Source organism: Saimiri boliviensis, chromosome 11, assembly GCF_048565385.1.
Source record: "Saimiri boliviensis isolate mSaiBol1 chromosome 11, mSaiBol1.pri, whole genome shotgun sequence".
Lineage (NCBI taxonomy): Eukaryota > Metazoa > Chordata > Mammalia > Primates > Cebidae > Saimiri > Saimiri boliviensis.
The window spans coordinates 15,109,029-15,121,028 of NC_133459.1; the positions used below are offsets into that span (position 1 = coordinate 15,109,029).

At 48.6% G+C, this 12,000-nt stretch overlaps 1 protein-coding gene across 2 annotated transcripts in view; it reads right to left on the reverse strand.

Moving 5' to 3' along the window:
- Positions 1–5,363: 5,363 nt before the first annotated feature.
- Positions 5,364–12,000, reverse strand: part of FBXO42 (F-box protein 42) — a 106,848-nt gene continuing 100,211 nt past the window's right edge. For both annotated transcript variants that reach the window (XM_003934964.4, XM_074380143.1), the window contains exons 9-10: positions 11,393–11,509; positions 5,364–10,888 (exon numbers count right to left, since the gene is read on the reverse strand). In XM_003934964.4, coding sequence (XP_003935013.1) covers positions 9,773–10,888; positions 11,393–11,509 — 1,233 coding nt within the window. In that variant the 3' untranslated portion in view covers positions 5,364–9,772. The remainder of the gene's footprint in view (positions 10,889–11,392; positions 11,510–12,000) is intronic.

The window sequence follows — 12,000 nt, forward strand, 5'->3', positions numbered from 1 at the left end:
TTCAAGACCAGCCTGGGCAACAGTCAAACCCATCTCTACTAAAAATTCAAAAATTATCCAGCTGTGGTAGCATGTGCCTGTAATCCCAGCTACTCGGGAGGCTGAGGCCAGAGAATCTCCTGAACCTGGGAGGTGGAGGTTGCAGTGAGCAAAGATCACACCACTGCACTCCAGCCTGGCGACAGAGCATGACTTCAGCTCAAAAACAAACAAGGGCACCAGCCTCACCGCCAATCCCAGTGGTCAATTCTTCGTCCTCAGATCACCTGAGCCTGGGATGACTCCCAGGTGACTGGACAGATGGTGGAGGAAGCCCCTTAATGTGGAGGAAGCAGGGGAAGTGCACGGGGTCAGAGGAAGAGCCCCTGGGGAGTAAGGGAGGGTGGGAAGCTGCCCAGAGAGGACACACTCACAGCATATATTGGAATGTAAAGTGCAGGCGAGCAACCTTGGTCAAGCTGGACCTGACCAATGGCGGAGGGACCGTGCCTGAAGCATTGGGTGTGGACAGATGAGAGGTCCAGATGCCATGGACAGACAGCAGAGCCTTGGATGCCACCTGGGCAGTGACAGCCACAAGCTCAGGCCCAGAAGAGACAGAGGAACCAGAAACCCCTTCCTCCAGCCCGTCCTGAGGCTCATGGTTCAGCGTGTAGGGAGGCCTGCCCAAATACCAGGGAAGCATGGCTGGGGAGGGATGCCACGCCATGTGGGCCTCCTGCTCCAGAGAGTGCTCTGCTCTGTGTCTCTGCCGAGGCCCCAGCCACGCAGTCCTGTGTGTTCTCTTCTCTCACTATGGATTCTGCTTGGGAACTCTCTTCCCACTACATCTCAGGGGATGACCTCTAGCCATCGAGTTCACACAGGTCACCCTCCATTGTCCTCAGCCCTGACCACTGGCTGCTGAGGCCTATAGGCTTATTGAGATCCTGTGTGACAGACTCCAGAAGCAAAGCCTAGACCCCACCCACCTGAGAAGCCCCAGACAGGCTCTATCCTCATCTGCCCCCTGCCACAGGTGAGCAGAATGAGGCCAAGTGCCATGATCTGAAGGTCCTGCCAGATTCATGTGTTGAAGTTTAATCACCAATGTGACAGAATTAACAGGTGGGGCCTCTAGGGGATGATTAAGTCACGAGGGCAGAGCCCTCTTGATGAGATTAGCAACAATATGAAAAGGCCTGAGGGGCGAGTTCGTCTCATCCACCTTGTGAGGACACAGCCTCCATGATGGAGCAGCACCTAGGCACTGTCCCGGAAGTAGAGACTGGGCCATCACTAGACACCAAGCTTGAGGATGCCTTGATCTCGGACTTCGAAGCTTCCAGAAACGTGGGAAATACATTTCTGTTGCTTGTAAGTGACTCAGTCTGTGGTACAGAGCAGCACAAAGGAACTAAGACAGCAAAGCCAAGAGGAGGCTCACTTCTTGGCTTCTCGAACAACTGTCCTGGCCCTGGGTGGCTGTGCTGGTTGCAGATGGTTCTACTGACTCCAACTCCTTTCATCCTTTTTTTTTTTTTTGAGATGGAGTCTCGCTCTGTTGCCCAGGTTGGAGGGCTGTGGCACGGTCTCGGCTCACTGTAACCTTCACCTCCCCTGCTCAAGCAATTCTCCGCTTCAGCCTCCCTGGGATTACAGGCACATGCCACCACCATGCCCAGATAATTTTTTTTTTTTTTTTTTTTTGTATTTTTAGTAGAGACCTGGTTTCACCATGTTGGCCAGGCTGGTCTCAAACTCCTGACCTGGTGATCCACCTGCCTCAGCCTCCCACAGTGCTGGATTACAGGCACCAGCCACCGCACTTGGCCTCGTATCTTGACCTTAGAAGCTCAGGATTTGTCATTTTTGTTTAGCCCATGTGACGCCTGCCTGGTTTGTGATTAGGCTGTGAGCTCCTTCATGGGTGGGCCTCTTTTGTGTCTTCTGTTTGCCCCAGTGCCTCAGGGGTCACATATGCTCAGGGAATGCATGCTGAGAGTGAATAGTCCCCCAGCCAGTTGCAGGCTTTCTGGGCCTTGCCAAAGGGCTACAGCATGTCCTGGGGCAGGAGCTTCCTCCCTCTCCCAGGCTTCTGCTGGAAAGGAGCCCTCCTTCTCTTCCTTGCTGTGGGTGGGCAGACAGGCTCCCTGGTGGCTGCAGAACATACTCTGCTAGGACTTTCTGGCATTTATTTAAGACATGAGCTTGGCTTTGTGCATGCAGACAGCCTCTGGACCCAGAGCCCGGCCCCATGGGGAAGACTGTAATTTTCCCACAGCGAGGGGCTGGGGCAGGGAAGGCAGGTAGGCCAGCCGGGGTGCCACCCAGGCTTAACTGACAGAGGGAGGGGAGAAATGGGCAAACGTTTTATTCTTCCTGCCCATCTGCTTTCCTTTTCAAGACTGCCTCCAACAGATCATCCAAGCACTCTTGAAGCCTTTCACAGGGTGCCCTCGGGTGGCCTTTTGGGGAATCACACCCTCCCAATGGATTAAAGATTTTTTTTTTTTTTTTTTTTTTTTTTTTTGCTGGAGTGCAATGGCACGATCTCAGCTCACTGTAACCTCTGCCTCTCCGGTTCAAGCGATTCTCCTGCCTCAGCCTCCCGAATAGCTGAGATTACAGGAGTGTGCCACCATGCCTGGCTAATTTTGTATTTGTTTTGTTTTGTTTTGTTTTTTGAGACGGAGTTTCGCTCCTGTTACCCAGGCTGGAGTGCAATGGCGCGATCTCGACTCACCGCAACCTCCGCCTCCTGGGTTCAGGCAATTCTCCTGCCTCAGCCTCCTGAGTAGCTGGGATTACAGGCACACGCCACCATGCCCAGCTAATTTTTTGTATTTTTAGTAGAGACGGGATTTCACCATGTTGACCAGGATGGTCTCGATCTCTTGACCACGTGATCCACCCGCCTCGGCCTCCCAAAGTGCTGGGATTACAGGCTTGAGCCACTGCACCCGGCCTAATTTTGTATTTTTAGTAGAGACAGGGTTTCACTGAAATGTTATGTTGGTCAGGCTTGTCTTGAACTCCCGACCTCAGGTGATCCGCCCGCCTCAGCCTCCCAAAGTGCTGGGATTACAAGCATGAGTCACTGTGCCCGGCTGATTCTTGGCCGGTTCCAGCTAAGTTGCTAACCTGTGAGCCTGGCTGGCATCATTGCCATTTTACTGATAAAACTAAGGCTCAATGAGGTGGGATGATTTGCTCCAGCTCAAAGTGAGAGCTCTTGAACCTAGGTCTGTCCTACTGCCTCTAAGTCCCTTCTGAGTCCACAGAACTCTGTCTCAAACAATTGAAATGGCATGAAGGGTTTCCTTGGTTCCCCATTCTTGATCTGATGCATAAACCGTCTCTGTCGTCTCCTCCCATGCAGATAATCAAATCCTGTTTTGAACACTTCCAGCTGTGGTCAAATCATCACCTCACATAGCAACCACTGGCATGCTGGCAGTGTTTGTAGGAAGAGGAGTAGTCATGGCCACTGAGACCAGAAGGTGGAACTTAGCCGGGAGGCTCTCCTTGGCCAGGGGGAGGTGAGAAGGCATAGAGCACAGGTAAGCCCCAGTTGTGCGTAGTAGCATCACGCAGAGGCCAGCCTGGGGGATTTTCGTGGAGAAAGTTTTGGTGGATGCTTCCTGTTCTGCCTGGACCTGGGGGTGCCCAAAGCCTACCACTTCCAGGAAACTTTCTCAGGCTCACTAGATGGGTAATGAAGGCAAAACCTTGGGCTGAGGGGCTCACTGATTCCTGCACTGCCTCCTCTTCCTCAGTCAGGTGTTCAGTTTGCACCCAAATGTGCACGGGCCTCTAGCCCTTTATTATTTATTTGATGGGAGACAGAGTCTCACTCTGTTGCCCAGGCTTGAGAGCAGTGGTGCAATCTCAGCTCACTGCAGCCTCCACTTCCTAGGTTCAAGTGATTCTCCTGCCTCAGACTCCCGAGTAGTTGGGATTACAGGCATGCACCACCATGCCTAACTTTTGTATTTTTAGTAGAAACAGGGTTTTGCCATGTTGGTCAGGCTGGTCTTGAACTCCTGACCTCAAGGGATCCATCCACCTTGGCCCCCTCAAAGTGCAGGGATTACAGGTGTAAGCCACCATGCCCAGCCCTCTGGTCCTTTAGTATCCAGAAAAACAATAACCCTGGCTGGGGAATGCTGTGCTGGCCTGCAGTGGAAGGCAGTAGCTGCCAACTTACTATGTGCCAGGCACCGTGCTGGCGCTTTTCACATACAACCTCAGTTAACCCACAGGCTCCTATAAGGTAGAGGCAACTACATTTACAGATGAGGAAACTTGTATCTAAAGTTAAGTAGTAAGTAGGGAAAGGCAGGATTAAGCCATAGGCCTTCGGAGCTTCAGGACTGTTCCAAACCACCGTCTCCTGTGCTGCTTCATGCCCCTGGGGACTCGTGTCTTTCGTCTTTGCCTAGGAGGCCAGGGAAGGTGCAAATGATGTCCTGGCCTCTGGGCCTCTGTTCCAAGCTCATTACCACTCTTATACCTCCATTGCAGGCTGGTACCGAGGCTCTGAAACACAAAGCCCTTCAAGCGTGATGGAGGGAGCTGCTTTATTATTAAATGGCATTGTTTGTTCCCAAGGAATGACCACTCTCCACCTCCGGCTGAAAACACAACCTCCCCAGAGAAGGTGTCTCTTTCCAACTACTGTGCTTCTAACTTCAATGTCCAACCTCAACTGTTTCCCATCAAGACAATTTTTCTTTTTTCTTTTTTTTTTTTTTTTTTTTTTGCTAACAGGGTCTTACTTTGTCGCCCAGGCTGGCATGCAGTGGCACAATCATGGCTCACTGTAGTCTTGACCTCCCTAGCTCAAGTGTAATCTTCCCATTCAACCTCTGAGTAGCTGGGACCACAAGCATATACCACCATGCTTGGCTTTTTTTTTTTTTCTTTTTTCCCCATAGAGACAGGGTCTCATTATATTTCCCAGGCTGGTCTCAAACTCCTGGCCTAAGTGATCCTCCTGTCTCAGCCTCCCAAAGTAGTGGGATTACAGGCATGAGCCACTGTGTTCAACATTTTTCTTTTTTTGAGACAAAGTCTAACTCTGTCGCCCAGGCTGGACTGCAGTGGTGTAATCTTGGCTCACTGCACCCTCCGCCTCCTGGGTTCAAGCGATTCTCCTGCCTCAGCCTCTGAGTAGCTGGGATTACAGGCACCTGCCAACATACCCAGATAATTTTTGTATTTTTGGTAATGACGGGGTTTCACTGTGTTGCCCAGGCTGGTCTCGAACTCCTGACCTCATGATCCGCCCACCTCAGCCTCCCAAAGTGCTGGGATTATAAGCGTGAGCCATCACGCCTGGCCAGATGTGTTTTTTTTTTTTTGCTAATGAAACAGTTAAGACAATTGTCCATTTTACTTTATTTGTTAAATTGCTAAAAAGTCATCAGGGGAAAGAAAACATTAACAAAAAACAAAATTGACAGAGATTTAAATATCAATGAAATCCATTTTTCATTCCTACACTGTTATGTGCCTAAAATGACTATCTCAGGGTAAGCCACCCGGCATCCCTGAGTTGTATGGGAAACATCACTCACAGCACCAGCTTCGCCAGGGCACATGGGGTGTGCACTGACATGAACCCTGGTTGGAGGGAGGGGAGCAGAGCGAGTGGAGAGTACAATGGAGCCAACACCTAAAGTTCGCTCTCATTTGACAGTGAACACGGTGAGAGGGAGCCGCTTACTGGTAACCATGCAGAACACGCCTTCTGTAGTTGACGGAGAGGCTGCGTGGGATGCAGGCCTGGAAGGTCAGGTTCCTACCCCCAGGCATGTTTACAACCTCCCCACTGACTTCTACGCTCGCGAGACCACGGAAAACGCAAAGCAGAGCACATCACCATGCCAGGATCACCACAAGGACAAGGACGAGACAGACAGACCAACCAGGAATACCAGTTTTAAGGGGAAGAAAAAGAGTGAAGCAGGAGGAGACCCAGAGCGACAAGGTGAAGGGAAAGGGAAGCATCTCTTTGTTCTTCATTGGCTGGTGGCTTTCTGTCCTCCAAAGTCAAGACTTCCTACGTTGGTTTTCTCATTCCTCCTCCTCTTTTATTTTAAAGAGTTCCAACACAGTTTCTAGAATAGTTCATGCTATAAAACTCAAACATTAAAATCAAATCAATCCACAGAGGGCTGGGAGGAGACTAAGCCCAGTATTGCCTTAAAATGAAACTTAAGCTTGTTTCGACACCAAATTTGTGCTCCCAAAGTGTGGGGGTAGGGTGCAGTTGTGGAGTCCACCAACCAAGTGAAGGGTGAGAAATACGAACGAAAACACAGAACCCTCTCTGCTGCATAACCTGCAAAATGACAGAACGGGAAACTCTGTCCAAGAGGGTAGGGAGAGACTAAAATTCTTACATAAGGTCAACAAGGTGGCCGGTAAGTCACTAGGACATGGGAGCTCTCAAAAGGCACACTTGCAGGAATGGAAGGGGTTAAAGCTTCAAGTAGAAACAAAATGAATCTTAAATACTTAAATACTGATAAATATTTGCTTCAGGTGTTCCTGAGGGGTAAAAAAACATTTAGCCTCATTTTTTTCTCAGTGAATTTTAAGACAAAATTGGTATCACGTGAAAAATGGAATCATGGTCCACATCTGATCTGACCGCAGCATCCTCGGCGTTGTGGAAATGCTCACCTCAGCTCAGATGCCTCAAGTCCCACTGCACAGGTGGCTTCAGGAGGCCTGAGAGACAATCGCCTTCACTGTGTTGAGTCACTTTCCCATGGTACATGCCCACAGTGCCCAGGAGCTACCACGACAAACAACGACGGGGGCAGACACAGTAGATCTTTCTTAAGCAAACAAGCCCGGTTCCAGGCAGTGCGGGTCTCACTGGAATTCAATGGAGTTCAGAGGAACCCGATTACTTTCTAAGACAATCAACATCTCTGTCGCCTGCCTACTTGGGGAAAGTGGAAGGAATCAGCACGTTGAAGGCTGGCTTAGGAAGGCCACAGGACTAAGGGAAAGACTACAAGGTTGAGATTCTGAACTTTCAGGTTCCCAATACACTTTATATTTAGACAGGAACTACTGAGTTTGGAGGCACTGTCCATGCACAGACACAATGTCCCACACGAGGTACAGCAACAGCGGGAACACCTGACTTGCTAGCCTTCTGGCCCAGCTCTCCCTTGTAAATAAGGACCCCACATGGTCTTTGCCAAGCAAGGACTGGCAACAGTGCCAGAGCCCGAAAGCCAGGAAAGTGCGGAGCTACGAGGAGTTGGATGCCGCGTTAAGTAGATTCAAGTCGGTTCCTCATCGAAGGGAACAGAGAGCAGTTTCTGGAACACACACCCCCTCCCCACAAGCTAGGCTTGGCACCAGCGTGGCTTTCCTACCAAGACCACGTCGTAAAAGCTAACGGCTAAGGGAAGGGATTCAGCATGACGTAACGGGAGAACACACACTTATTGGTGTACTTATGCCGCTAGATGCTGGCTGAAAACCAGGACCCAGGACCAGCTGTAGTAGGCTTGTGCCTGAGAAACGCTAGTAAGAAAAAGGGGAGTGTCAGGGTGGGAAAGGTGATGTTTTGAGGTTTAAAATCCTAAGGGCAAAACAAGAATCCTCTTTCCACTGATGAGACATCACCAAAAATCCCTATTTAAATGGTGCCATTTGAAATAAACTTATTTTGACATCTCCTATGCCCAGGCCATGGCTGAGACTAGTACCTTTCCGTATTAAGCAAAGAAATGCTCTACTTCATTATACGTTAATCTCAGAAATGAAGTGGAAGTAAAAACCCAGGGCCGGCCGGGCGCGGTGGCTCAAGCCTGTAATCCCAGCACTTTGGGAGGCCGAGGCGGGTGGATCACGAGGTCAAGAGATCGAGACCATCCTGGTCAACATGGTGAAACCCCGTCTCTACTAAAAATACAAAAAATTAGCTGGGCATGGTGGCGCGTGCCTGTAATCCCAGCTACTCAGGAGGCTGAGGCAGAATTGCTTGAACCCAGGAGGCGGAGGTTGCGGTGAGCGGAGATCACGCCATTGCACTCCAGCCTGGGTAACAAGAGCGAAACTCCATCTCAAAAAAATAAAATAAAATAAAATAAAAACCCAGGGCCTATTTGAGTGACACATGAACAAAACGAGCGCAAAGGATGGAGCTGTTCCTGAGGTCAGCCATGCGTCAAGAAATCAAGTACATGATTCTCAACTCCATCACCTGCCGACAGCCAGGAAGAGGAATGTTTGTCACAACAAGGAAAAAAAATTTCTAAAAAGATCTGTTATTGGAATTCCCTTCCAGAATCAATCTCCACATTCTACAAATATGGGATGAGGATGCTCAATGTGCTTTGGAAGGAAAAAAGAAGCCCATAGAGAAAAAACAGTATCTTTTGATGCTTTAAAGATTTCTCACAATATTGGCATCTTATAATTCCCTCCTAGTGACACCAGGGAAAGGGTTCCACAAGTATTTCTAAGAAAGTTCTGATTTCTGGGCCGGGTGTGGTGGCTCACACCCATAATCCCAGCACTTTGGGAGGCCAAGGCTGGCAGATCACCTGAGGTTAGGAGTTTGAGACCAGCTTGACCAACATGGAGAAACCCTGTCTCTACTAAAAATACAAAATTAGCTGGGCGTGGTGACATACGCCTGTAATCCCAGCTACTCAGGAGGCTGAGGCAGGAGAATCACTTGCACCCAGGAGGCGGAGGTTGCAGTAAGCCGAGATCGCGCCACTGCACTCCAGCCTGGGAGATAAGAACAAAACTCCATCTTAAAAATAAAAAAGCTTCTGATTTCTGTGGGCACCTGAGCTTTGAAAAATAAACAGAAAGTGAGACAGTTTTAGGACTTTAAAAAAAAATCCACATATGCAAAAAAAAAAAAAAAAAAAAAAAGGTAAAGGGACAAAGCAGCCTGTAAGTGAATGGAAAGGCAGTTTCCAAATGCCACGTACTAAGAGAAGAAAAAGAAGAATAAATATGTTTTTTGGCAACTTGCAACCAAATACAATTGATTGTCAGAGATTTCCACAAGCAGACACAAAATGTTTTCTGAGACACGTTACGAAGCACTCCAAAGACCAGTGGACACTAGGCATTCAGAGGTTGGCTGCATCAACATTATTTCACGATGACCTGGCACACGAATGTGGAATAAAATCCCTTGTTGGGTAACTTTCCTCAGCCATAAAGGGCAGACGGGGGTCAGGCATTGGCATTTCTGCAGAGTTGTCACAGGCCCTCTGTGGTTTTAGGAGCAGAAGGGGAAGAACACTTTTACCCTGCCAGCACCTGAAGCATGAGTCTAAAAACCTCCACCTTTGCAACTTACATATGCCCTTTCATTTTTTAACTCCAAGAAGGCAACATAAAGATGTACAGGGGGGCTCTTCAGCTTCTTTTGGAAAGTTACTGATGTTAGTTAGTCTGTTCCCTAACTTCTTGGTCTAGTTACCGGCAAAGTAGAAAAAGGCAGCACAGCCCCTGCTAAAACACAGCAACAATTTTATCTGAACCAGGATGGAGATCTCTCCCTTTTTGTAAACAGAGTTGGCTATATAATATATATATATATATATATATATTTATATTTATATATAATTTTTTTTCTTAATGGAGATTTGATCCCAGCCTGGAGTGACTTCGGTTGGGAATGAAAACAGTTTTGGCTTCTGGGAGTAATTTTGTTTTCCCATTCTTAGTCCAAATGCTTACACACTGGAAAATTCCAAATTAAAAGCCACAGAAAAGGAAAGGGGTTTAGAACACATTATCTCTTTGCTCGTACAAAGTACAAAGCATTTGTTTTTGGATAGTACTTCACATTCTGTTTCTTGTCCATGAGTCCTCCAAATATGATGAGTTCACCCCTGCCTTGTACCACGGTATGCAGGCTGGTTTCAGGAGGTCCAACCACAGAACTGCTATTAAATACTTTCCATTTGACCCGTCCCTTCTCCTTGGTGTCTTTAATGTCCAGCACGTACATTTGCATGGGCTTGCAGTTCATACTCTGGTATAGGGGTTTGCCAACATTTAGGGACTGTGGAGGGTGGTGGCCCAGGCGGCGGGCAATGGGAGGTAAGGAATGTCCATCTCCTTGGGCCGGCCCTGGGCGAGGGATGGGCACTGTTTCTCCACTGCTCAGGCTCTGGCTCCCAGGAGAGCCTGGAGAAGACCCACGAGGAGGACTTAGTGCTGCAGAGGCCGAGGGGCCTTTGGAGGACATCGCTTTGATGGCTTCCAGACTCCGACGCAGGGCACCTGGGGAGACGGCCCCTGCAAGGGCACTGGCCACGTGAGGTGGGGTATGCACACCATTTGTCTGTTCAGGAGGGTGTCTTATACTTCCCCCAACTGTCCTGTTGTCCATGCTATCCATGGGATTGCTACTGGAAGCAGGTTTCAGATCCCAATTCAGATCTATGGATCCTAATCGCAGATCTTTCTGATCTGGTAGTGATCCTCGTCGGGGGGCCAAAGAAAGTCCCATTTTTAGGTCACATCCTTCAGCAGCAGACGGAGTACTTGGAGATACTGCCTGTACAGGACTGTCCAAAGAAGAGCCACCCACAGCTGCTGTGCCTGGAGACAAACTCCCACCATTGAGGATAGGAGAGCCATCTCCTCTGGCTGGGGAAAGGCTCCCTTCCCGGGAACCCGAAGGAGTCTGCCTTTGAGCCCTGGGTCTCAGTGTTCCCCATCGGCCATTAACACAAGGAGCTTCATCCATGCTTCTTACTGGAGACTGAGAGCGGTACTCGCGGGTTTCAGGAACTAGAGCTGGAGGAGTGGCACTGATAGGTGATGGGCGAGAGTTCAAACTGGGGCTGAGTGGGGCTCTCCCACTAGGAGCCTGGCTGAAGACCACCACACACTGTCCCACCTGGAAGACAAAGGACCAGTGCTCACAGACTCTTCTATGATTCTGACTGTTCATTCAACTGTTAAACATTTTATCATGAGCATCTGCAATGTGCCTGGCATTTTGTAGGTACCTGAGATATGAAGATGAAAAGGATGTAGTCTGCTCTCTAGGCTAGAAGTCAGACATGGGAACAATTCTTGCTTTGTGTGACATATGCTGTCATTAGAGTTATGTTTATAGAATGGGTGGGGTGAAGGGAACAATCAGTTTTTGTTAGAAGCAGAAGGACTCCAGGGAAAGTTTCATAGACAAACAGATGCTTAAAGTTGGGACTTACTGAATGAGTGGGGCCCCCATAAGTTTTCCCATTTAGTGAGAAATGCCAAAGGAGCTATGGCTAACCTCTCTTGTGATACCAAGGTGTTTTCTATTTTTGTACAAATTTCTTTGAAACCTGACTAAGTAATTTGGTTTTCCAATTGAGGACCTGTCCTCCTGCTGGCCTGTCAGCTCCCTGCTTACCCGGCAAGCTGGATGACACCACAGTTCTGGGGCCCCATGCTCTTCATTTTCTACCTTGAGTGGCTGCCAGGCCCAAGGACCTGAATGCATGTGCAACAACCAAGCATCCTTGAACAACTGTAAGAGAAAAACCAGGAACAAGAGTCAAGTGTGATATGTGTTCCAAAACACACACACAGAGTTGCAGTCTCAAAGCTGTCCTGTCTGGTCCTGAAAGGACATGAGCTCTTCAGAAGGACTAGCAAAATCCTCAGTTAGTTATTCAGTTGTGCGTGCGTCCATGTATGTTTTCATTCATCACATCTTACCACTGGCTTAGCTCATGGCATTGTGCTTGTGACCCCACGAATCAAATGTAAGTGGTTTTGACTCTTGCCCATAATGTTATGTGTGCGTACTGGGGATTGAAGGAGAGATAAAGAGTACATATCCACCCGTATCTTTCTGAATCTGCATTCTTAGATTCTGTGTGAACTCTGGCAGTTATCAACCTGCTTTTTTGTCCCAGTGCCCTCTGCCCTTTGGAAAAATGATAGCAGTAAACCTTATAGCTTAAAGAGGAAATAGGAATAGGAAGAATAGAGATATGGATATTAAAGAGAAATATC